The following is a 25031-nucleotide window of genomic DNA, read 5'->3' as shown; positions in this document are numbered from 1 at the left end:
CCAGCACCTCTCCTAAACAGGTGTTCTACTCCGCTGGCCAGCACCTCGCCTAAACAGGTGTTCTACTCCGCTAGCCAGCACCTCTCCTAAACAGGTGTTCTACTCCGCTAGCCAGCACCTCTCCTAAACAGGTGTTCTACTCCGCTGGCCAGCACCTCTCCTAAACAGGTGTTCTACTCCGCTGGCCAGCACCTCTCCTAAACAGGTGTTCTACTCCGCTGGCCGGCACCCCTCCTAAACAGGTGTTCTACTCCGCTGGCCGGCACCTCTCCTAAACAGGTGTTCTACTCCGCTAGCCAGCACCTCTCCTAAACAGGTGTTCTACTCCGCTAGCCAGCACCTCTCCTAGACAGGTGTTCTACTCCGCTAGCCAGCACCTCTCCTAGACAGGTGTTCTACTCCGCTAGCCAGCACCTCTCCTAAACAGGTGTTCTACTCTGCTGGCCGGCACCTCTCCTAAACAGGTGTTCTACTCCGCTAGCCGGCATCTCTCCTAAACAGGTGTTCTACTCCGCTAGCCATCACCTCTCCTAAACAGGTGTCCTACTCCGCTAGCCATCACCTCTCCTAAACAGGTGTTCTACTCCGCTAGCCATCACCTCTCCTAAACAGGTGTTCTACTCTGCTAAACAGGTGTTCTACTCCGCTAGCCATCACCTCTCCTAAACAGGTGTTCTACTCCGCTAGCCATCACCTCGTCTAAACAGGTGTTCTACTCCGCTAGCCAGCACCTCTCCTAAACAGGTGTTCTACTCCGCTAGCCGGCACCTCTCCTAAACAGGTGTTCTACTCTGCTAAACAGGTGTTCTACTCCGCTAGCCAGCACCTCTCCTAAACAGGTGTTCTACTCCGCTAGCCAGCACCTCTCCTAAACAGGTGTTCTACTCTCCTAAACAGGTGTTCTACTCCGCCAGGCATCACCTCTCCTAAACAGGTGTTCTACTCCGCTCGCCATCACCTCGTCTAAACAGGTGTTCTACTCCGCTAGCCAGCACCTCTCCTAAACAGGTGTTCTACTCCGCTAGCCAGCACCTCTCCTAAACAGGTGTTCTACTCCGCTGGCCAGCACCTCTCCTAAACAGGTGTTCTACTCCGCTGGCCAGCACCTCTCCTAAACAGGTGTTCTACTCCGCTGGCCAGCACCTCTCCTAAACAGGTGTTCTACTCCGCTGGCCAGCACCTCTCCTAAACAGGTGTTCTACTCCGCTGGCCAGCACCTCTCCTAAACAGGTGTTCTACTCCGCTGGCCAGCACCTCTCCTAAACAGGTGTTCTACTCCGCTGGCCAGCACCTCTCCTAAACAGGTGTTCTACTCCGCTAGCCAGCACCTCTCCTAAACAGGTGTTCTACTCTCCTAAACAGGTGTTCTACTCTCCTAAACAGGTGTTCTACTCCGCTAGCCAGCACCTCGTCTAAACAGGTGTTCTACTCCGCTAGCCGGCACCTCTCCTAAACAGGTGTTCTACTCCGCTAGCCAGCACCTCTCCTAAACAGGTGTTCTACTCCGCTAGCCGGCACCTCTCCTAAACAGGTGTTCTACTCCGCTGGCCAGCACCTCTCCTAAACAGGTGTTCTACTCCGCTGGCCAGCACCTCTCCTAAACAGGTGTTCTACTCCGCTAGCCAGCACCTCTCCTAAACAGGTGTTCTACTCTCCTAAACAGGTGTTCTACTCTCCTAAACAGGTGTTCTACTCCGCTAGCCATCACCTCTCCTAAACAGGTGTTCTACTCCGCTCGCCATCACCTCGTCTAAACAGGTGTTCTACTCCGCTAGCCAGCACCTCTCCTAAACAGGTGTTCTACTCCGCTAGCCGGCACCTCTCCTAAACAGGTGTTCTACTCCGCTGGCCGGCACCTCTCCTAAACAGGTGTTCTACTCCGCTGGCCAGCACCTCTCCTAAACAGGTGTTCTACTACGCTGGCCAGCACCTCTCCTAAACAGGTGTTCTACTCCGCTGGCCAGCACCTCGCCTAAACAGGTGTGCGTTTCTTTCGCCTCCAAGTTAGGATTGAGGACAGGCTACTCACAGGAGTCTTTATGAAGTCGTAGTCTCCCACCATGCCTTGTTGTCGGTGGAGGACGAAGACGTTGTTGGCGTTGAGGGAGGCATGGGTGACGCCTGCAGCGTGGAGGGCCTGGAGGCCCCTGGCCACGCCTCTCATCACCTTCACAGTCTCCTGGTGGGAGAGACAGGACAGTAGGTCAATGTGTTATACTACCAGTCTCCTGATGGGAGAGACAGGACAGTAGGTCAATGTGTTATACTACTACAGTCTCCTGATGGGGGAGACAAGACAGTAGGTCAATGTGTTATACTACTACAGTCTCCTGATGGGAGAGACAGGACAGTAGGTCAATGTGTTATACTACTACAGTCTCCTGATGGGAGAGACAGGACAGTAGGTCAATGTGTTATACTACTACAGTCTCCTGATGGGAGAGACAGGACAGTAGGTCAATGTGTTATACTACTACAGTCTCCTGATGGGAGAGACAAGACAGTAGGTCAATGTGTTATACTACCAGTCTCCTGATGGGAGAGACAGGACAGTAGGTCAATGTGTTATACTACTACAGTCTCCTGATGGGAGAGACAGGACAGTAGGTCAATGTGTTATACTACCAGTCTCCTGACGGGAGAGACAGGACAGTAGGTCAATGTGTTATACTACCAGTCTCCTGATGGGAGAGACAAGACAGTAGGTCAATGTGTTATACTACTACAGTCTCCTGATGGGGGAGACAAGACAGTAGGTCAATGTGTTATACTACTACAGTCTCCTGATGGGAGAGACAGGACAGTAGGTCAATGTGTTATACTACTACAGTCTCCTGACGGGAGAGACAGGACAGTAGGTCAATGTGTTATACTACCAGTCTCCTGATGGGAGAGACAGGACAGTAGGTCAATGTGTTATACTACTACAGTCTCCTGATGGGAGAGACAGGACAGTAGGTCAATGTGTTATACTACCAGTCTCCTGATGGGAGAGACAGGACAGTAGGTCAATGTGTTATACTACCAGTCTCCTGATGGGAGAGACAGGACAGTAGGTTAATGTGTTATACTACCAGTCTCCTGACGGGAGAGACAGGACAGTAGGTCAATGTGTTATACTACCAGTCTCCTGATGGGAGAGACAGGACAGTAGGTCAATGTGTTATACTACTACAGTCTCCTGATGGGAGAGACAGGACAGTAGGTCAATGTGTTATACTACCAGTCTCCTGATGGGAGAGACAGGACAGTAGGTCAATGTGTTATACTACTACCAGTCTCCTGATGGGAGAGACAGGACAGTAGGTCAATGTGTTATACTACCAGTCTCCTGATGGGGGAGACGGGACAGTAGGTCAATGTGTTATACTACCAGTCTCCTGATGGGAGAGACAGGACAGTAGGTCAATGTGTTATACTACCAGTCTCCTGATGGGAGAGACAGGACAGTAGGTCAATGTGTTATACTACTACAGTCTCCTGATGGGAGAGACAGGACAGTAGGTCAATGTGTTATACTACAGTCTCCTGATGGGAGAGACAGGACAGTAGGTCAATATGTTATACTACTACAGTCTCCTGATGGGAGAGACAGGACAGTAGGTCAATGTGTTATACTACTACAGTCTCCTGATGGGAGAGACAGGACAGTAGGTCAATGTGTTATACTACTACAGTCTCCTGATGGGAGAGACAGGACAGTAGGTCAATGTGTTATACTACAGTCTCCTGATGGGAGAGACAGGACAGTAGGTCAATATGTTATACTACTACAGTCTCCTGATGGGAGAGACAGGACAGTAGGTCAATGTGTTATACTACTACAGTCTCCTGATGGGAGAGACAGGACAGTAGGTCAATGTGTTATACTACCAGTCTCCTGATGGGAGAGACAGGACAGTAGGTCAATGTATTATACTACTACAGTCTCCTGATGGGAGAGACAGGACAGTAGGTCAATGTGTTATACTACCAGTCTCCTGATGGGGGAGACGGGACAGTAGGTCAATGTGTTATACTACCAGTCTCCTGATGGGAGAGACAGGACAGTAGGTCAATGTGTTATACTACCAGTCTCCTGATGGGAGAGACAGGACAGTAGGTCAATGTGTTATACTACTACAGTCTCCTGATGGGAGAGACAGGACAGTAGGTCAATGTGTTATACTACAGTCTCCTGATGGGAGAGACAGGACAGTAGGTCAATGTGTTATACTACTACAGTCTCCTGATGGGAGAGACAGGACAGTAGGTCAATGTGTTATACTACCAGTCTCCTGACGGGAGAGACAGGACAGTAGGTCAATGTGTTATACTACTACAGTCTCCTGATGGGAGAGACAGGACAGTAGGTCAATGTGTTATACTACTACAGTCTCCTGATGGGAGAGACAAGACAGTAGGTCAATGTGTTATACTACTACCAGTCTCCTGATGGGAGAGACAGGACAGTAGGTCAATGTGTTATACTACTACAGTCTCCTGATGGGAGAGACAGGACAGTAGGTCAATGTGTTATACTACCAGTCTCCTGACGGGAGAGACAGGACAGTAGGTCAATGTGTTATACTACTACAGTCTCCTGATGGGAGAGACAGGACAGTAGGTCAATGTGTTATACTACAGTCTCCTGATGGGAGAGACAGGACAGTAGGTCAATGTGTTATACTACTACAGTCTCCTGATGGGAGAGACAGGACAGTAGGTTAATGTGTTATACTACTACAGTCTCCTGATGGGAGAGACAGGACAGTAGGTCAATGTGTTATACTACTACAGTCTCCTGATGGGAGAGACAGGACAGTAGGTTAATGTGTTATACTACCAGTCTCCTGATGGGAGAGACAGGACAGTAGGTCAATGTGTTATACTACTACAGTCTCCTGATGGGAGAGACAGGACAGTAGGTCAATGTGTTATACTACTACAGTCTCCTGATGGGAGAGACAGGACAGTAGGTTAATGTGTTATACTACTACAGTCTCCTGATGGGGGAGACGGGACAGTAGGTCAATGTGTTATACTACTACAGTCTCCTGATGGGAGAGACAGGACAGTAGGTCAATGTGTTATACTACTACAAAACAAGGACATGTGAATAAGGTTCCAAAATTGCCCGATTTTTCCAGAAAACTCTGTTGGAAGAAGGGAAATCCAGGAATCCTCCAACCAAGATTTATGGAAACCTGGGAATTTTGGGAGAGTTTTGTAACTGTAAACGTGAAATATGAGGACGGTAGCCGAGAGAACTCACTGTGGCAGTTAGGGGTTTGTCAGCCTGAACAGCCCAGAGACTTCCATTGGGGAAGTAAGGCACCATCACATAGGCAAGAGGGTCTGACTGAAAGAGAAGGGGTCATCGTAAAACATACATCATGACAAATGGAGAACATGACCTCTAAAAGGTTCTGCCTGGTCAATCAGACATCTGAAGTGGCTGTAACATTTACTACGATGTAGCCTCCACAGACTTCAGGGCTTTCATACTTCCCACGCTTAGGGGAGCAGAGCTGTTGTCAAGGAAGTTGTCAAGGAAGTGTGTGTGTTTATACAGGACGTAACGCCCCCACCCACTGTCGACCAATCATGTTAACGCAGAGCTAAACAGAGCCCTCTGCATTGTTACAACATTTGGGAGGCTCCCGGCGATGCGGTACGGAGCTGGACTTGGCCTCTGCACGCCTCAGGAGACTCCGGTACGGAGCTGGACTTGGCCTCTGCACGCCTCAGGAGACTCCGGTACGGAGCTGGACTTGGCCTCTGCACGCCTCAGGAGACTCCGGTACGGAGCTGGACTTGGCCTCTGCACGCCTCAGGAGACTCCGGTACGGAGCTGGACTTGGCCTCTGCACGCCTCAGGAGACTCCGGTACGGAGCTGGACTTGGCCTCTGCACGCCTCAGGAGACTCCGGTACGGAGCTGGACTTGGCCTCTGCACGCCTCAGGAGACTCCGGTACGGAGCTGGACTTGGCCTCTGCACGCCTCAGGAGACTCCGGTACGGAGCTGGACTTGGCCTCTGCACGCCTCAGGAGACTCCGCAATTGCATCACACCCTCCATATGAAGCCTCAGACCGCATTTTCAGATCAAGCATAAATTGGCTTTAAGTCTAAGTCAAGTTCCTCAGATCATGAAACATGTGGCTTGTAAGACAGGAACACATATGAAGCTGAGTGACTGGGTCGAGGCAGGGAAGCTGAGTGACTGGGTCGAGGCAGGGAAGCTGAGTGACTGGGTCGGGGCAGGGAAGCTGAGTGACTGGGTCGGGGCAGGGAAGCTGAGTGACTGGGTCGGGGCAGGGAAGCTGAGTGACTGGGTCGGGGCAGGGAAGCTGAGTGACTGGGTCGGGGCAGGGAAGCTGAGTGACTGGGTCGGGGCAGGGAAGCTGAGTGACTGGGTCGGGGCAGGGAAGCTGAGTGACTGGGTCGGGGCAGGGAAGCTGAGTGACTGGGTCGGGGCAGGGAAGCTGAGTGACTGGGTCGGGGCAGGGAAGCTGAGTGACTGGGTCGGGGCAGGGAAGCTGAGTGACTGGGTCGGGGCAGGGAAGCTGAGTGACTGGGTCGGGGCAGGGAAGCTGAGTGACTGGGTCGGGGCAGGGAAGCTGAGTGACTGGGTCGGGGCAGGGAAGCTGAGTGACTGGGTCGGGGCAGGGAAGCTGAGTGACTGGGTCGGGGCAGGGAAGCTGAGTGACTGGGTCGGGGCAGGGAAGCTGAGTGACTGGGTCGGGGCAGGGAAGCTGAGTGACTGGGTCGGGGCAGGGAAGCTGAGTGACTGGGTCGGGGCAGGGAAGCTGAGTGACTGGGTCGGGGCAGGGAAGCTGAGTGACTGGGTCGGGGCAGGGAAGCTGAGTGACTGGGTCGAGGCAGGGAAGCTGAGTGACTGGGTCGAGACAGGGAAGCTGAGTGACTGGGTCGAGACAGGGAAGCTGAGTGACTGGGTCGAGACAGGGAAGCTGAGTGACTGGGTCGAGACAGGGAAGCTGAGTGACTGGGTCGAGACAGGGAAGCTGAGTGACTGGGTCGAGACAGGGAAGCTGAGTGACTGGGTCGAGACAGGGAAGCTGAGTGACTGGGTCGAGACAGGGAAGCTTAGTGAGCAGTACCTTGCCAAAGAACAGTGCCAGAAGAGGGAGTATTCCAGCGTCAGTCTGACTCTCCCGCTGCTTCCTGGTTCTGTGAAACTGGGAGGTTTTCTCCAGCACTCTGGCCTCTGCCTCCTCATTCACCGTGTAACCCTGACAGGGAACCCAGACACAAACCACCTATAAGGATAACAACTAAACCTCTGTCAAAAGACCAGGGTCTCTCAGTTGGCACTGAACGTGATCAACACGTCTTTAAACAGGAGCAGTAATACCTGAACATGTTCAAAAAGAACAATCATTCTGCTTCAAAATGTTTGCTCACATTTGGTCCTGACAGAGTTCCACATTTACACAATGTTTTTAACCTGTAAGGTTCACTCCCACATGGCACCCTATATAGTGCACTACTTTTAACCAGAGCTCTATGGGCCCCTAGTCAAAAGTAGTGCACTATATAGAGAATAGGGTCCTATTTTGGACGTAACCCTAAAAAGGGGTTTGAAAAAGGGGTTACCTTGAGTATGACCCTCTGTCCCTGGAACTCAGTACAGACCAGAGGCCTGCGTCCACTCAGCTCCTTCATGGGCTCAGCGTCAAACATGTCCCTGTCCAGACTCTTCACCACCAGACCTCCAGAGCTCTGCACACACACACACATCTGTGAAATACGTAGGTGCTGCTAATAATACATACATGATGAGAACATGGTAATTAGGAACACACACTGAAATAATACATTCACAGATTTCCACTAGGGGATAGTACTGCAGCACAATGTGACCATGTCCTGTTTTCCATATGGTCTTGTACAGAGGTATAGTTGGATCAGTCAGGACTCAGGTTGTGTCTCACCATGTGGCTGTGGATGTCTGCCTCAGGGTAGAGCAGGGGGAGCTCAGGACACCAGCCTTCAGCCAGAGCACTGAGCTTCATCTACAACACAAACAGCTATTAGGGAGGGGTGTGATGACTGGAACTGACACATTGTGGAAGTGTTCCCGGACTTAGTTGGAACACAGAATTACAATGACAGAACATATAAATGACAGAATAAGAATGACAGAACACATAAATGACAGAATTACAATGACAGAACATATAAAATGACAGAATTACAATGACAGAACATATAAATGACAGAATTACAATGATAGAAAGATGTTGGAACATGTAACGTACATATTCTTTTCTTTCTTGACCGATTTCTTGGAAAAGAGTGTTTCTGGTCACAGCGATCTCTTCCTTCTTCTTCAGAATCTCTGTTAGGTCAAAATCTTCAGCCTGACAGGAGAAACCATTAATAAACCTCCCTTTCCTATATTACCACTCTACTCACTACTGCATTCACAGGAAATCATTCGGCCATTATAACTGTACAAATTGAGCACATGAGCTGGGTATCCTCGGCAGACAAGCCTGCTGTTCTGGGACTGTGTTCCAAGCGGCATCCTATAGGGGCATCCTATACCGGGGTATTTGGAAATGGCCACAGATTGGTTTTTCAATGCCGTTTAAACTATTTGGGGGGGGGGGGGGTTCAATACAGAACTATTCTCCATGTCTCCACTTGTCATCTACAGCATGTTTAGCCATAGTATTAGTGCAGAGCAGTCTGGTCAAAGTCTGTGCTTTTGTACATATTTTAGTGATAGGACGATGTTATTTACTGGGAGTTGAAGTGTTTCAATACATTTCTATATTTGTAGCTACTTAAATAAATACCTGCAGTCAACTTGTGCAATACGTTAGGAGATAAAGCAGATGGCGTTGATCATTTCCCCTGTCACATTATGAAGCTCACCGTAGTTCCCCAGAACAGTTGAGTCCAGCTGTGTATTGTAAATAGCACAACAGGAGAAAGCGGGAGCAGGTGAGTCCAGCTGTGTATTGTAAATAGCACAACAGGAGAAAGCGGGAGCAGGTGGGTCCAGCTGTGTATTGTAAATAGCACAACAGGAGAAAGCGGGAGCAGGTGAGTCCAGCTGTGTGTTGTAAATAGCACAACAGGAGAAAGCGGGAGCAGGTGAGTCCAGCTGTGTATTGTAAATAGCACAACAGGAGAAAGCGGGAGCAGGTGGGTCCAGCTGTGTATTGTAAATAGCACAACAGGAGAAAGCGGGAGCAGGTGAGTCCAGCTGTGTGTTGTAAATAGCACAACAGGAGAAAGCGGGAGCAGGTGAGTCCAGCTGTGTGTAGTAAATAGCACAACAGGAGAAAGCGGGAGCAGGTGAGTCCAGCTGTGTGTTGTAAATAGCACAACAGGAGAAAGCGGGAGCAGGTGAGTCCAGCTGTGTATTGTAAATAGCACAACAGGAGAAAGCGGGAGCAGGTGGGTCCAGCTGTGTATTGTAAATAGCACAACAGGAGAAAGCGGGAGCAGGTGAGTCCAGCTGTGTGTTGTAAATAGCACAACAGGAGAAAGCGGGAGCAGGTGAGTCCAGCTGTGTGTAGTAAATAGCACAACAGGAGAAAGCGGGAGCAGGTGAGTCCAGCTGTGTGTTGTAAATAGCACAACAGGAGAAAGCGGGAGCAGGTGAGTCCAGCTGTGTGTTGTAAATAGCACAACAGGAGAAAGCGGGAGCAGGTGAGTCCAGCTGTGTGTAGTAAATAGCACAACAGGAGAAAGCGGGAGCAGGTGAGTCCAGCTGTGTGTAGTAAATAGCACAACAGGAGAAAGCGGGAGCAGTTGAGTCCAGCTGTGTGTTGTAAATAGCACAACAGGAGAAAGCGGGAGCAGGTGAGTCCAGCTGTGTGTAGTAAATAGCACAACAGGAGAAAGCGGGAGCAGGTGAGTCCAGCTGTGTGTAGTAAATAGCACAACAGGAGAAAGCGGGAGCAGGTGAGTCCAGCTGTGTGTAGTAAATAGCACAACAGGAGAAAGCGGGAGCAGGTGAGTCCAGCTGTGTGTAGTAAATAGCACAACAGGAGAAAGCGGAAGCAGGTGAGTCCAGCTGTGTGTTGTAAATAGCACAACAGGAGAAAGCGGGAGCAGTTGAGTCCAGCTGTGTGTAGTAAATAGCACAACAGGAGAAAGCGGGAGCAGGTGAGTCCAGCTGTGTGTTGTAAATAGCACAACAGGAGAAAGCGGGAGCAGGTGAGTCCAGCTGTGTGTTGACAGGGGTCACGTTTTATATAGAAAGTCTTCTTTTCTTTTGCTTCAATAGTGATCAGAGGCGTGCAACTATAGTTTCCTTCACAGAAAATACATTAGTGCAACACATTCATCAGAAAATAGCTTCATTTACAACAGAAGTGCAACACTATTTCACTGGCAGACACACAAGTAAATGAGCTTACAATGAAAAAGCAAGGTCTTTTTTGTTGTTGCTAAAGCGATGCAGGGCCATCATATTTCTAATGTTTATCATAGAGAGAATGTAGCCAGCTAAATGTCCTGATGTTTTGTTTAAAGTTAATCTTGCATTTTAAATGGTGAAAAATAGGCTGGTGACACTGAGAAAAGTAGCTCCACATCAGTCAGAGTGCTGTCTGCTGATAGAATGATGGAGAACAGTAGCTCCACATCAGTCAGAGCGCTGTCTGCTGATAGAATGATGGAGAACAGTAGCTCCACATCAGTCAGAGTGCTGTCTGCTGATAGAATGATGGAGAACAGTAGCTCCACATCAGTCAGAGTGCTGTCTGCTGATAGAATGATGGAGAACAGTAGCTCCACATCAGTCAGAGCGCTGTCTGCTGATAGAATGATGGAGAACAGTAGCTCCACATCAGTCAGAGCGCTGTCTGCTGATAGAATGATGGAGAACAGTAGCTCCACATCAGTCAGAGTGCTGTCTGCTGATAGAATGATGGAGAACAGTAGCTCCACATCAGTCAGAGTGCTGTCTGCTGATAGAATGATGGAGAACAGTAGCTCCACGTCAGTCAGAGCGCTGTCTGCTGATAGAATGATGGAGAACAGTAGCTCCACATCAGTCAGAGTGCTGTCTGCTGATAGAATGATGGAGAACAGTAGCTCCACGTCAGTCAGAGCGCTGTCTGCTGATAGAATGATGGAGAACAGTAGCTCCACATCAGAGCGCTGTCTGCTGATAGAATGATGGAGAACAGTAGCTCCACATCAGTCAGAGCGCTGTCTGCTGATAGAATGATGGAGAACAGTAGCTCCACGTCAGTCAGAGCGCTGTCTGCTGATAGAATGATGGAGAACAGTAGCTACACATCAGTCAGAGTGCTGTCTGCTGATAGAATGATGGAGAACAGTAGCTCCACATCAGTCAGAGCGCTGTCTGCTGATAGAATGATGGAGAACAGTAGCTCCACGTCAGTCAGAGCGCTGTCTGCTGATAGAATGATGGAGAACAGTAGCTACACATCAGTCAGAGTGCTGTCTGCTGATAGAATGATGGAGAACAGTAGCTCCACGTCAGTCAGAGTGCTGTCTGCTGATAGAATGATGGAGAACAGTAGCTCCACATCAGTCAGAGCGCTGTCTCTTCCCCATCTGAGTGGGGAAGAGCAACTGAAGAACGAAATTAGTTTGATGCCGAACAGAAATTACAATAAGCATTTTAGATCTGCGTTTACAAGTCGCAGCAAGATATTTCTTATGAGATGTAGATTTATTTTCCCTGCGTTTAAAGCATAGAAATCTGCATTAGGGTGACCCTTAAGTTTAACTAGCTAGTTATCGAAGTAAATGGCTGAATTAATAAGGAAACGGGGCATCATATTGTGTTAGCTTTCTGCCCTGTTTGACAAGTCAAAGCCCTTTGGATGAGTTATCTGTACAACTGCCACTGCAGCTTGATTTATGAGGGCCATGGTCAAAAGTAGTGCACTAAATAGACTTCCTAGTCTCTCACCTCCTCCAGACTGGCCTCCTCCACCTGTCTCCACCTCAGCTGAGCCCTCAGGCTGCGGATACGTTTCTTCACAGAGAACAGAGCGTCTGGAGTCGGGCTAGCATTCTGCCACTGTAGCATCTCACCCTTAAACTGAATGGAACACAAACTGAATGGAACACAAACTGAATGGAACACAAACTAAATAGAACACAAACTAAATAGAACACAAACTGAATGGAACACAAACTGAATGGAACACAAACTAAATAGAACACAAACTAAATAGAACACAAACTAAATAGAACACAAACTAAATAGAACACAAACTGAATGGAACACAAACTGAATGGAACACAAACTGAATAGAACATCCTTGATATAGGAGAAAACATGAGTTTGAGCGTGATAAAAGCACATCTCCAGACTGCTAGTGTTCTGACACAGCAGAAAGAGAAGTTATATGGTTAAAGACAAACAGCAAGATCTACTCAGATTAGGGTCGCAACATTAAGGGAACATTTGAGGTTTTCCAGAAATCTTGGTTGGATGATTCCGGATTTCCTGCATATTCCCTCACAATTCTGGGAATCTTCCAACCTTGATTTCTGGAAGATCTGGTAAGTAAACACTTTAAAACATCTAAAACAATTCTCTTACCTTTGTGTTCAGCAGATATTTCTCCATAATGTCACTCAGCAGACTCTGCTCACTCTGAATGTGCTGCATGACTTTGTAGAAAGCGTTGGACACTGCCTTGGTCTCGTGGTTGTTCTGCTCCTGTTGAGTAAACAAATAAGTCAACAACAACAGAGTAAACAACACGATGAGGTAATGCCGTGTTCAAAATAAAGGGGGGGGGGGGGCGGGGCGAGCTAGTCGTTTTGAACGGTCATCCAACTCAGAATTCCAAGTCAGGAAACTCTGCCATCGTTCTAAAGCTCCAACTTTCCGACCTGAAGATCACTGACGTCATGTTCCCCAGTTGTCTTCACAGCACCATAAGACTCACTGACATGCAGGGGTGGACAGATGAAATATGGGCCCTGGTCAAAAGTAGTGAACTATACAAAGGGAATAGGGTGCCATTTGGGACGCAGACCAACTCACCCCGACTGACAGGGGAGAGTCCAGCTCCTTGGCCACGTTGATCTCTGCCTGCTTCAGCAGCTCATTCCCTCCGTCCACTACGTCATTCACTCCCACCACTGTGTTAGCTGACAGGCAGAACAACTGAAGGGACAATGGAGGGTTAGGATTTCCCAGACAAGCACAATGCTTAACTAAAAAACCTTTTCAATGGAGAAACTTGATTGAACATGTTTCTTAGTCCACGACTATGCTTAATCTGTGTCTGGGAAACCAGCCCAAAGTGTACAGTTCCATACCCAGGAAGACCGCTGGAGAAGTATTACATGTGTCAAATTATTTTCCCTGGGCATATCTTCAATCAATTTAGTAAAGAGAACAGTTGTTTCCCATTCCCACCCTTCACAGTACACACAAAAGCTTGGGAGAAATAAACCCAGACTCTCTTTTATAAAGGTCCTCAGTTCACCCAAACCAAAGCGGTACCGGGTCATTCTGTACCTTGCCAACGTTCTCCGACCAGGTGCACAGGGCCTTGAGGGCCTTGTCCGTCCCGTCTCTGACAGAGCTGGTGAGCCGACTCCTCTGAGTCCTCCACTGGTAGTACTGCTCAAAGGCCTGCTCTCCAACATCACCCTCCATAGAGGCTGGACCAAACACTGCAGTCAGCGAAGAGCTCACCTCCTGTAACAGGGACACATGGGTAACAACAGCTTGATTATAGCACACATCCCAAATAATACCCTATATAGTGCACTATGTAGGGAATAGGGTGCTATCTGGGCCACATCCTTAGATGTTGATGCATCAGAGCATGTTCAGCTGATAGCCTTGATATAACCCCAATCCTGTAGGGTCATCTAGAAATAACTAACCCCCTTCAAATATTTGGAATGTTGAATGAAAAAAAATATTCAGATGACAGAATCATAGTTTTCATTTTCAGTACCTCCAGTTTGTCCATGCGTTGTCTGACTGGCAAACACTTAGCCTCCTGAAGGAAGGACTCTACAGTGGCAGTCAGAACACCTCGCACCTTATTCCGGTTGTCTATCAGATCCCCAAGCTGCTCCTTCTGCAAAATGGACGCCAAAACATGGTCATTTCACTGATGAGAAACTGTATTCCGATCTGACGAGACGCGTGTCTTTGTGTCACAAATGGCAACCTATTCCAGATTTAGTGCACTACTTTAAACCAGACCACTATGGGTCCTGGTCTAAAGTAGTGCACTAAATAGGGAATAGGGTGCCATTTTGTACATAGCCTTTAACAGTAGGATGCAGACTGACCGTCTGACAGGCCTTGAGTTTCTCCTGAGCCAGGCTGTAATCTCTCCATGCCGACTCCAGCTTCTCCATGGCAACCGGGGCAGAGATGCTGTTGTTTATGACAATGTTGATAGACTCCGTAAGGCTGTCACTATCCGTGTCACCTGGGTTTCTCTCTCTGTCCAGTAGAAATAAAACCACGATAATGCAAATCAATAGAAACAGTAACTCAATGTGAAATGTTGAATTGTGAAAAATAAAATAAAATACATTTAATAAAACATTGTTACTTAATATTCGTTATCCTATAATAAAATAATTCCAAATCGAGAGGTGTGTGGGTTGGGGTCAGAAAATGGCGTTACGTCCCAAATGGCACCTCATTACCATTTAGTGCAGTACTTTCGACCAGAGTGCACTATATAGGGCGCCATTTACAACCCAGACCATCACAGTACCTAAATCCTCTCAGAGAATCGACTCTCTCAGCCAGTCGACAGAACCGTTCAGCCACCGCTGAGTCCAGGAGCTTATCCACTTGCTTCTCCTTCTTCTTTAACTGTCCCCTCATAGCCTAAACACAGGGAGAAGCATTCAAAACACCAGACAGAGACACAGTAGCACAAATCAAATCGTATGTCACATGCTTTGGAAACAACAGCTGTAGATTGACAGTGAAATGCTTACTTTTCCAACAATAAAGTGTTAAAGATCAAAAAATAAATCTCAAATGGTGACACGAGGAATATATCCACAAGACACCTCCTACATTGTTTATGCCGCTAATGAGGACATTAGCCACATTATCTACCTTTACGTTCCTTCAGTCTTTCATAACATTCATTCTAACTATAACCCAGGGCCCGGCTTCCCGATAGCGTTGGAAGTTAGGCTTACAAGTGTTTTAACTCTGCATCTTTCCTGTAACATAGGAAGGTTCTAACGATGGTTTGGAAAACAGCTGGGAGATTTAACAATGTTTCTAGGAAGGTTCTAACGATGAACTTAGCATTAAGATGCTTTTGGGAAACCAGACCCAGGTCTATCCCCTTAAAACCTCATACCTGCACTACCATGTCCCTTCCACACTTACGACCCTGCCAACAACAAAAAAAACATTGTTGAGGACAAAGCCAAACATTTTCACTATACACTGAACACAAATATAAACGCAACATGTAAAGTGTTGGTCCCATGTTTCATGAGCTGAAAGAAAATATCAATTTTTTTTCCATCCGCACAAAAAGCTTATTTTTCTCAGATTTTGTGCACAAATGTGTTTACGTCGGTGTTAGTGAGCATTTCAACTTTGCCAAAGTGATCCATCCACCTGACAGGTGTGGCATATCAAGAAGCGTATTAAACAGCATGATCATTATACAGGTGCACCTTGTGCTGGGGACAATAAAAGGCCACCCTAAAATGTGCAGTTTTGTCACACAACACAATGCTACCGATGTCTCAAGTTTTGGGGAAGCATGCAATTAGCATGCTGACTGCAGGAATATCCACCAGAGCTGTTGCCAGAGAATTGAATGTTAATTTCTCTACCATAGCCACCTGCAACATAGTTTTAGAGAATTTTCAGCACGTCCAACCGGCCTCAAAACCACAAACCTTGTGTAACCACACCAGCCCAGGACCTCCACATCCAACTTCTTCATTTGATGAAACAGTAGGTTTGCGCAACCAAAGAATTTCTCAGTGAAGCTCATCTGCGTGCTCGTCGTCCTCATCAGAGACTTGACCTGACCAGTTTGGTGTCGTAACAGACTTCAGTGGGCAAATGCTCACCTTCGATGGCAACTGGCATGCTGGAGAAGTGTGCTCTTCACGGATGAATGTCCCAGTCCTTCCATTGCCTCATACTTGCCAGACATGTCACCCATTGAGCATGTGTGGGATGCTCTGGATCGACGTATACGACAGCGTGTTCCAGTTCCCTCCAATATCCAGTAACTCCACACAGCCATTGATGAGCGGGACAACATTCCACAGGCCAATCAAAAGCCTGATCAACTCTATGCAAAGGAGATGTGTCGCTCTGCATGGTGGTCACTCCAGATACTGACTGGTTCTTTGATCCACCACGCCCCTACCTTTTTAAAGGTATCTGTTACCAACAGATGCATATCTGCATTTCCAGTCATGTGAAATCCATAGATTAGGTGTGGTGAAGAATGAATGTAGACTCGTTAATGTGATGTGGTGAAGGTTGAATGTAGACTCGTTAATGTGCTGTGGTGAAGGTTGAATGTAGACTCATTAATGTGCTGTGGTGAAGGTTGAATGTAGACTCGTCAATGTGCTGAAGGTTGAATGTAGACTCGTTAATGTGATGTGGGTTGAATGTAGACTCATTAATGTGCTGTGGTGAGGAATGAATGTAGACTGGTTAATGTGCTGTGGTGAGGGTTGAATGTAGACTCATTAATGTGCTGTGGTGAGGGTTGAATGTACTCATTAATGTGCTGTGGTGAGGGTTGAATGTTGACTCTTTAATGTGCTGTGGTGAAGGTTGAATGTAGACTCATTAATGTGCTGTGGTGAAGGTTGAATGTAGACTCATTAATGTGCTGTGGTGAAGGTTGAATGTAGACTCATTAATGTGCTGTGGTGAAGGTTGAATGTAGACTCATTAATGTGCTGTGGTGAAGGTTGAATGTAGACTCATTAATGTGCTGTGGTGAGGGTTGAATGTAAACTCATTCATGTGATGTGGTGAGGGTTGAATGTTGACTCATTTATGTGATGTGGTGAGGGTTGAATGTAGACTCATTAATGTGCTGTGGTGAAGGTTGAATGTAGACTCATTAATGTGCTGTGGTGAGGGTTGAATGTAGACTCATTAATGTGCTGTAGCGAGGGTTGAATGTAGACTCATTAATGTGATGTGGTGAAGGTTGAATGTAGACTCATTAATGTGCTGTGGTGAAGGTTGAATGTAGACTCATTAATGTGCTGTGGTGAGGGTTGAATGTAAACTCATTAATGTGCTGTGGTGAGGGTTGAATGTTAACTCATTTATGTGATGTGGTGAGGGTTGAATGTAGACTCATTAATGTGCTGTGGTGAAGGTTGAATGTAGACTCATTAATGTGCTGTGGTGAGGGTTGAATGTAAACTCATTAATGTGCTGTGGTGAGGGTTGAATGTTAACTCATTTATGTGATGTGGTGAGGGTTGAATGTAGACTCATTAATGTGCTGTGGTGAAGGTTGAATGTAGACTCATTATTGTGATGTGGTGAGGGTTGAATGTAGACTCATTAATGTGATGTGGTGAAGGTTGAATGTAGACTCATTAATGTGCTGTGGTGAAGGTTGAATGTAGACTCATTAATGTGCTGTGGTGAGGGTTGAATGTAGACTCATTAATGTGCTGTGGTGAAGGTTGAATGTAGACTCATTAATGTGCTGTGGTGAGGGTTGAATGTAGACTCATTAATGTGCTGTGGTGAGGGTTGAATGTAGACTCATTAATGTGCTGTGGTGAAGGTTGAATGTAGACTCATTATTGTGATGTGGTGAAGGTTGAATGTAGACTCATTAATGTGCTGTGGTGAAGGTTGAATGTAGACTCATTAATGTGCTGTGGTGAGGGTTGAATGTAGACTCATTAATGTGCTGTGGTGAGGGTTGAATGTAGACTCATTAATGTGCTGTGGTGAGGGTTGAATGTAGACTCATTAATGTGCTGTGGTGAGGGTTGAATGTAGACTCATTAATGTGCTGTGGTGAGGGTTGAATGTAGACTCATTAATGTGCTGTGGCGAGGAATGAATGTAGACTCGTTAATGTGCTGTGGCGAGGGTTGAATGTAAACTCATTCATGTGATGTGGTGAGGGTTGAATGTTGACTCATTTATGTGATGTGGTGAGGGTTGAATGTAGACTCATTAATGTGCTGTGGTGAAGGTTGAATGTAGACTCATTATTGTGATGTGGTGAGGGTTGAATGTAGACTCATTAATGTGATGTGGTGAAGGTTGAATGTAGACTCATTAATGTGCTGTGGTGAAGGTTGAATGTAGACTCATTAATGTGCTGTGGTGAGGGTTGAATGTAGACTCATTAATGTGCTGTGGTGAAGGTTGAATGTAGACTCATTAATGTGCTGTGGTGAGGGTTGAATGTAGACTCATTAATGTGCTGTGGTGAGGGTTGAATGTAGACTCATTAATGTGCTGTGGTGAAGGTTGAATGTAGACTCATTATTGTGATGTGGTGAAGGTTGAATGTAGACTCATTAATGTGCTGTGGTGAAGGTTGAATGTAGACTCATTAATGTGCTGTGGTGAGGGTTGAATGTAGACTCATTCATGTGCTGTGGTGAGGGTTGAATGTAGACTCATTAATGTGCTGTGGTGAGGGTTGAATGTAGACTCATTAATGTGCTGTGGTGAAGGTTGAATGTAGACTCATTAATGTGCTGTGGCGAGGAATGAATGTAGACTCGTTAATATGCTGTGGTGAGGGTTGAATGTAGACTCGTTAATGTGCTGTGGTGAGGGTTGAATGTTGACTCATTAATGTGCTGTGGGTTGAATGTAGACTCATTAATGTGCTGTGGTGAGGGTTGAATGTAGACTCATTAATGTGCTGTGGTGAGAATTGAATGTAGACCTGTTAATGCTATGATGTGTCCATGAGCAGGTGCTCAGGGCCCATTGACTAGTAGACATCTGCTCCATACGACACCAGTCTCACCTGCACTTCCTGTTTGGCATCTTGCAAGTGTTTCTCCAGCTGCTCTGATTGGTTCTGGAGTGTGTTCCTCTCCACCTTCCATCTCTCTGCCTCTTTGGCATAATTAGCAGTCTCCTCTTTCAACTTCTGAAATTACAACACAAGACGATACTCATACATAACTAATGTCCTGGAAAGCTTGTTGTGTGTGTGTGTCTCCACTCTGTTTGTTCAACCTGGAGCTCTGAGAGGCTGTCTCTCAGCTGGTCCTCCCTGCGCAGGGTCTCTCCTTCTGCCTTCAGCCTCTGGTTCTCCTCCACCAGCTCCTGGTCCATCTTCTTCTTCACTAGGTTGGCAGCATTCTGGGCTGTGGCCGTACTCTTCTCCCTGAGCAGGAGTTAAAACACACATTGGCTGCTCAACCCTATTCTCTAAAGGACTACTTTTGACCCTATGGGCCCTGGTAAAAAGTAGTGCTGCATTTAGGGAATAGGATGTAGGAAATGGGGGGGGGGCATTTTGGACACCATTTCCTATATATGGGCTCTGGTCAAAAGTTATACAGGGAATAGGGTGCCATTTGGGACAAACACAGTCCTAGGATAAAACAACCCAGTCAGTAATCACTACTACAAACCACCCAGTTAATATTAATAATCACTACTACAAACCACCCAGTTAATATTAATAATCACTACTACAAACCACCCAGTTAGTAATCACTACTACAAACCACCCAGTTAGTAATCACTACTACAAACCACCCAGTTAGTAATCACTACTACAAACCACCCAGTTAGTAATCACTACTACAAACCACCCAGTTAGTAATCACTACTACAAACCACCCAGTTAGTAATCACTACTACAAACCACCCAGTTAGTAATCACTACTACAAACCACCCAGTTAGTAATCACTACTACAAACCACCCAGTTAGTAATCACTACTACAAACCACCCAGTTAGTAATCACTACTACAAACCACCCAGTTAGTAATCACTACTACAAACCACCCAGTTAGTAATCACTACTACAAACCACCCAGTTAGTAATCACTACTACAAACCACCCAGTCAGTAATCACTACTACAAACCACCCAGTCAGTAATCACTACTACAAACCACCCAGTTAGTAATCACTACTACAAACCACCCAGTTAGTAATCACTACTACAAACCACCCAGTTAGTAATCACTACTACAAACCACCCAGTTAATATTAATAATCACTACTACAAACCACCCAGTTAATATTAATAATCACTACTACAAACCACCCAGTTAGTAATCACTACTACAAACCACCCAGTTAGTAATCACTACTACAAACCACCCAGTTAATATTAATAATCACTACTACAAACCACCCAGTTAATATTAATAATCACTACTACAAACCACCCAGTCAATATTAATAATCACTACTACAAACCACCCAGTCAGTAATCACTACTACAAACCACCCAGTCAGTAATCACTACTACAAACCACCCAGTTAGTAATCACTACTACAAACCACCCAGTTAGTAATCACTACTACAAACCACCCAGTTAGTAATCACTACTACAAACCACCCAGTTAGTAATCACTACTACAAACCACCCAGTTAGTAATCACTACTACAAACCACCCAGTCAGTAATCACTACTACAAACCACCCAGTCAGTAATCACTACTACAAACCACCCAGTTAGTAATCCCTACTACAAACCACCCAGTCAGTAATCACTACTACAAACCACCCAGTTAGTAATCACTACTACAAACCACCCAGTTAATAATCACTACTACAAAACACCCAGTTAGTATTAATAATCACTACTACAAACCACCCAGTTAGTATTAATAATCACTACTACAAACCACCCAGTTAGTAATCATTACTACAAACCACCCAGTTAATAATCACTACTACAAACCACCCAGTTAGTAATCACTACTACAAACCACCCAGTTAGTAATCACTACTACAAACCACCCAGTTAGTAATCACTATTACAAACCACCCAGTCAGTAATCACTACTACAAACCACCCAGTTAGTATTAATAATCACTACTACAAACCACCCAGTTAGTATTAATAATCACTACTACAAACCACCCAGTTAGTAATCACTACTACAAACCACCCAGTTAATAATCACTACTACAAACCACCCAGTCAGTAATCACTACTACAAACCACCCAGTTAATAATCACTACTACAAACCACCCAGTTAATAATCACTACTACAAACCACCCAGTCAGTAATCACTACTACAAACCACCCAGTCAGTAATCACTACTACAAACCACCCAGTCAGTAATCACTACTACAAACCACCCAGTCAATAATCACTACTACAAACCACCCAGTTAATAATCACTACTACAAACCACCCAGTTAATAATCACTACTACAAACCACCCAGTTAATAATCACTACTACAAACCACCCAGTTAATAATCACTACTACAAACCACCCAGTTAATAATCACTACTACAAACCACCCAGTCAGTAATCACTACTACAAACCACCCAGTCAGTAATCACTACTACAAACCACCCAGTTAGTAATCACTACTACAAACCACCCAGTCAGTAATCACTACTACAAACCACCCAGTTTGTAATCACTACTACAAACCACCCAGTTAATAATCACTACTACAAACCACCCAGTTAATAATCACTACTACAAACCACCCAGTTAATAATCACTACTACAAACCACCCAGTTAGTAATCACTACTACAAACCACCCAGTCAGTAATCACTACTACAAACCACCCAGTCAGTAATCACTACTACAAACCACCCAGTTAGTAGTCACTACTACAAACCACCCAGTTAGTAATCACTACTACAAACCACCCAGTTAGTAATCACTACTACAAACCACCCAGTTAGTAATCACTACTACAAACCACCCAGTTAGTAATCACTACTACAAACCACCCAGTTAATAATCACTACTACAAACCACCCAGTTAATAATCACTACTACAAACCACCCAGTTAATAATCACTACTACAAACCACCCAGTTAATAATCACTACTACAAACCACCCAGTCAGTAATCACTACTACAAACCACCCAGTTAATAATCACTACTACAAACCACCCAGTTAGTAATCACTACTACAAACCACCCAGTTAATAATCACTACTACAAACCACCCAGTTAATAATCACTACTTCAAACAACCCAGTCAGTAATCACTACTACAAACCACCCAGTTAATAATCACTACTACAAACCACCCAGTTAATAATCACTACTACAAACCACCCAGTCAGTAATCACTACTACAAACCACCCAGTTAGTAAACACTACTACAAACCACCCAGTTAGTAATCACTACTACAAACCACCCAGTTAATAATCACTACTACAAACCACCCAGTTAATAATCACTACTACAAACCACCCAGTTAATAATCACTACTACAAACCACCCAGTTAATAATCACTACTACAAACCACCCAGTTAGTAATCACTACTACAAACCACCCAGTTAGTAATCACTACTACAAACCACCCAGTTAATAATCACTACCACAAACCACCCAGTCAGTAATCACTACTACAAACCACCCAGTTAATAATCACTACTACAAACCACCCAGTTAGTAATCACTACCACAAACCACCCAGTCAGTAATCACTACTACAAACCACCCAGTTAGTAATCACTACTACAAACCACCCAGTCAGTAATCACTACTACAAACCACCCAGTTAGTAATCACTACTACAAACCACCCAGTTAGTAATCACTACTACAAACCACCCAGTCAGTAATCACTACTACAAACCACCCAGTTAATAATCACTACTACAAACCACTCAGTTAGTAATCACTACTACAAACCACCCCAATCACTGATCATCCTGAGCTTGTTGCAACCCCTACATCTCTAAACAGTCTTTATAGAAACATGCTGCAAAAGTAACAAGGTATTCATGGTTCTCCTCACACTCAGTCTCACACACCATGTTGATTCTACTGTACTGGCTCACACTCAGTCTCACACACCATGTTGATTCTACTGTACTGGCTCACACTCAGTCTCACACACCATGTTGATTCTACTGTACTGGCTCACACTCAGTCTCACACACCATGTTGATTCTACTGTACTGGCTCACACTCAGTCTCACACACCATGTTGATTCTACTGTACTGGCTCACACTCAGTCTCACACACCATGTTGATTCTACTGTACTGGCTCACACTCAGTCTCACACACCATGTTGATTCTACTGTACTGGCTCACACTCAGTCTCACACACCATGTTGATTCTACTGTACTGGCTCACACTCAGTCTCACACACCATGTTGATTCTACTGTACTGGCTCACACTCAGTCTCACACACCATGTTGATTCTACTGTACTGGCTCACACTCAGTCTCACACACCATGTTGATTCTACTGTACTGGCTCTCACACACCATGTTGATTCTACTGTACTGGCTCACACTCAGTCTCACACACCATGTTGATTCTACTGTACTGGCTCACACTCAGTCTCACACACCATGTTGATTCTACTGTACTGGCTCACACTCAGTCTCACACACCATGTTGATTCTACTGTACTGGCTCACACTCAGTCACACACACCATGTTGATTCTACTGTACTGGCTCACACTCAGTCTCACACACCATGTTGATTCTACTGTACTGGCTCACACTCAGTCTCACACACCATGTTGATTCTACTGTACTGGCTCACACTCAGTCTCACACACCATGTTGATTCTACTGTACTGGCTCACACTCAGTCTCACACACCATGTTGATTCTACTGTACTGGCTCACACACACACACACCATGTTGATTCTACTGTACTGGCTCACACTCAGTCTCACACACCATGTTGATTCTACTGTACTGGCTCACACTCAGTCTCACACACCATGTTGATTCTACTGTACTGGCTCACACTCAGTCTCACACACCATGTTGATTCTACTGTACTGGCTCACACTCAGTCTCACACACCATGTTGATTCTACTGTACTGGCTCACACTCAGTCTCACACACCATGTTGATTCTACTGTACTGGCTCACACTCAGTCTCACACACCATGTTGATTCTACTGTACTGGCTCACACTCAGTCTCACACACCATGTTGATTCTACTGTACTGGCTGGCTCACACACACCATGTTGATTCTACTGTACTGGCTCACACACACACCATGTTGATTCTACTGTACTGGCTGGCTCACACACACCATGTTGATTCTACTGTACTGGCTGGCTCACACACACCATGTTGATTCTACTGTACTGGCTGGCTGGCTCACACACACCATGTTGATTCTACTGTACTGGCTCACACACACACACACCATGTTGATTCTACTGTACTGGCTGGCTGGCTCACACACACCATGTTGATTCTACTGTACTGGCTCACACACACACACACCATGTTGATTCTACTGTACTGGCTGGCTGGCTCACACACACCATGTTGATTCTACTGTACTGGCTCACACACACACACACCATGTTGATTCTACTGTACTGGCTCACACACACCATGTTGATTCTACTGTACTGGCTGGCTGGCTCACACACACCATGTTGATTCTACTGTACTGGCTCACACACACACACACCATGTTGATTCTACTGTACTGGCTGGCTGGCTCACACACACCATGTTGATTCTATTGTACTGGCTCACACACACACACACCATGTTGATTCTACTGTACTGGCTCACACACACACACACCATGTTGATTCTACTGTACTGGCTCACACACACACACACCATGTTGATTCTACTGTACTGGCTCACACTCAGTCTCACACACCATGTTGATTCTACTGTACTGGCTGGCTGGCACACACACACCATGTTGATTCTACTGTACTGGCTCACACACACACACACCATGTTGATTCTACTGTACTGGCTGGCTGGCTCACACACACCATGTTGATTCTACTGTACTGGCTCACACACACACACACCATGTTGATTCTACTGTACTGGCTGGCTGGCTCACACACACCATGTTGATTCTACTGTACTGGCTCACACACACACACACCATGTTGATTCTACTGT

The 25031-nt window shown here is 45.9% G+C and overlaps 1 protein-coding gene across 2 annotated transcripts in view; it reads right to left on the bottom strand.

Annotated features, from left to right (window-relative positions):
• Positions 1-25031, bottom strand: part of LOC129837856 (serine/threonine-protein kinase 31-like) — a 36326-nt gene that overhangs the window by 1590 nt on the left and 9705 nt on the right. The window contains exons 9-24 of one of the 2 annotated variants that reach the window (XM_055904332.1): positions 19175-19325; positions 18960-19085; positions 15315-15347; positions 14709-14824; positions 14272-14428; positions 13929-14054; positions 13481-13663; positions 13001-13123; positions 12551-12670; positions 11912-12043; positions 8265-8366; positions 7938-8018; positions 7600-7725; positions 7104-7235; positions 5255-5341; positions 2030-2179 (exon numbers count right to left, since the gene is read on the bottom strand). In XM_055904332.1, coding sequence (XP_055760307.1) covers positions 2030-2179; positions 5255-5341; positions 7104-7235; positions 7600-7725; positions 7938-8018; positions 8265-8366; positions 11912-12043; positions 12551-12670; positions 13001-13123; positions 13481-13663; positions 13929-14054; positions 14272-14428; positions 14709-14824; positions 15315-15347; positions 18960-19085; positions 19175-19325 — 1945 coding nt within the window. The remainder of the gene's footprint in view (positions 1-2029; positions 2180-5254; positions 5342-7103; positions 7236-7599; positions 7726-7937; positions 8019-8264; positions 8367-11911; positions 12044-12550; positions 12671-13000; positions 13124-13480; positions 13664-13928; positions 14055-14271; positions 14429-14708; positions 14825-15314; positions 15348-18959; positions 19086-19174; positions 19326-25031) is intronic. The other variant, XM_055904333.1, reaches the window with a different exon arrangement.

The sequence above is a fragment of the Salvelinus fontinalis genome, chromosome 38 (assembly GCF_029448725.1).
Source record: "Salvelinus fontinalis isolate EN_2023a chromosome 38, ASM2944872v1, whole genome shotgun sequence".
Lineage (NCBI taxonomy): Eukaryota > Metazoa > Chordata > Actinopteri > Salmoniformes > Salmonidae > Salvelinus > Salvelinus fontinalis.
The sequence above is the reverse complement of the archived record's forward strand: the minus strand, read 5'-3'. Positions and strand labels throughout refer to the sequence as shown.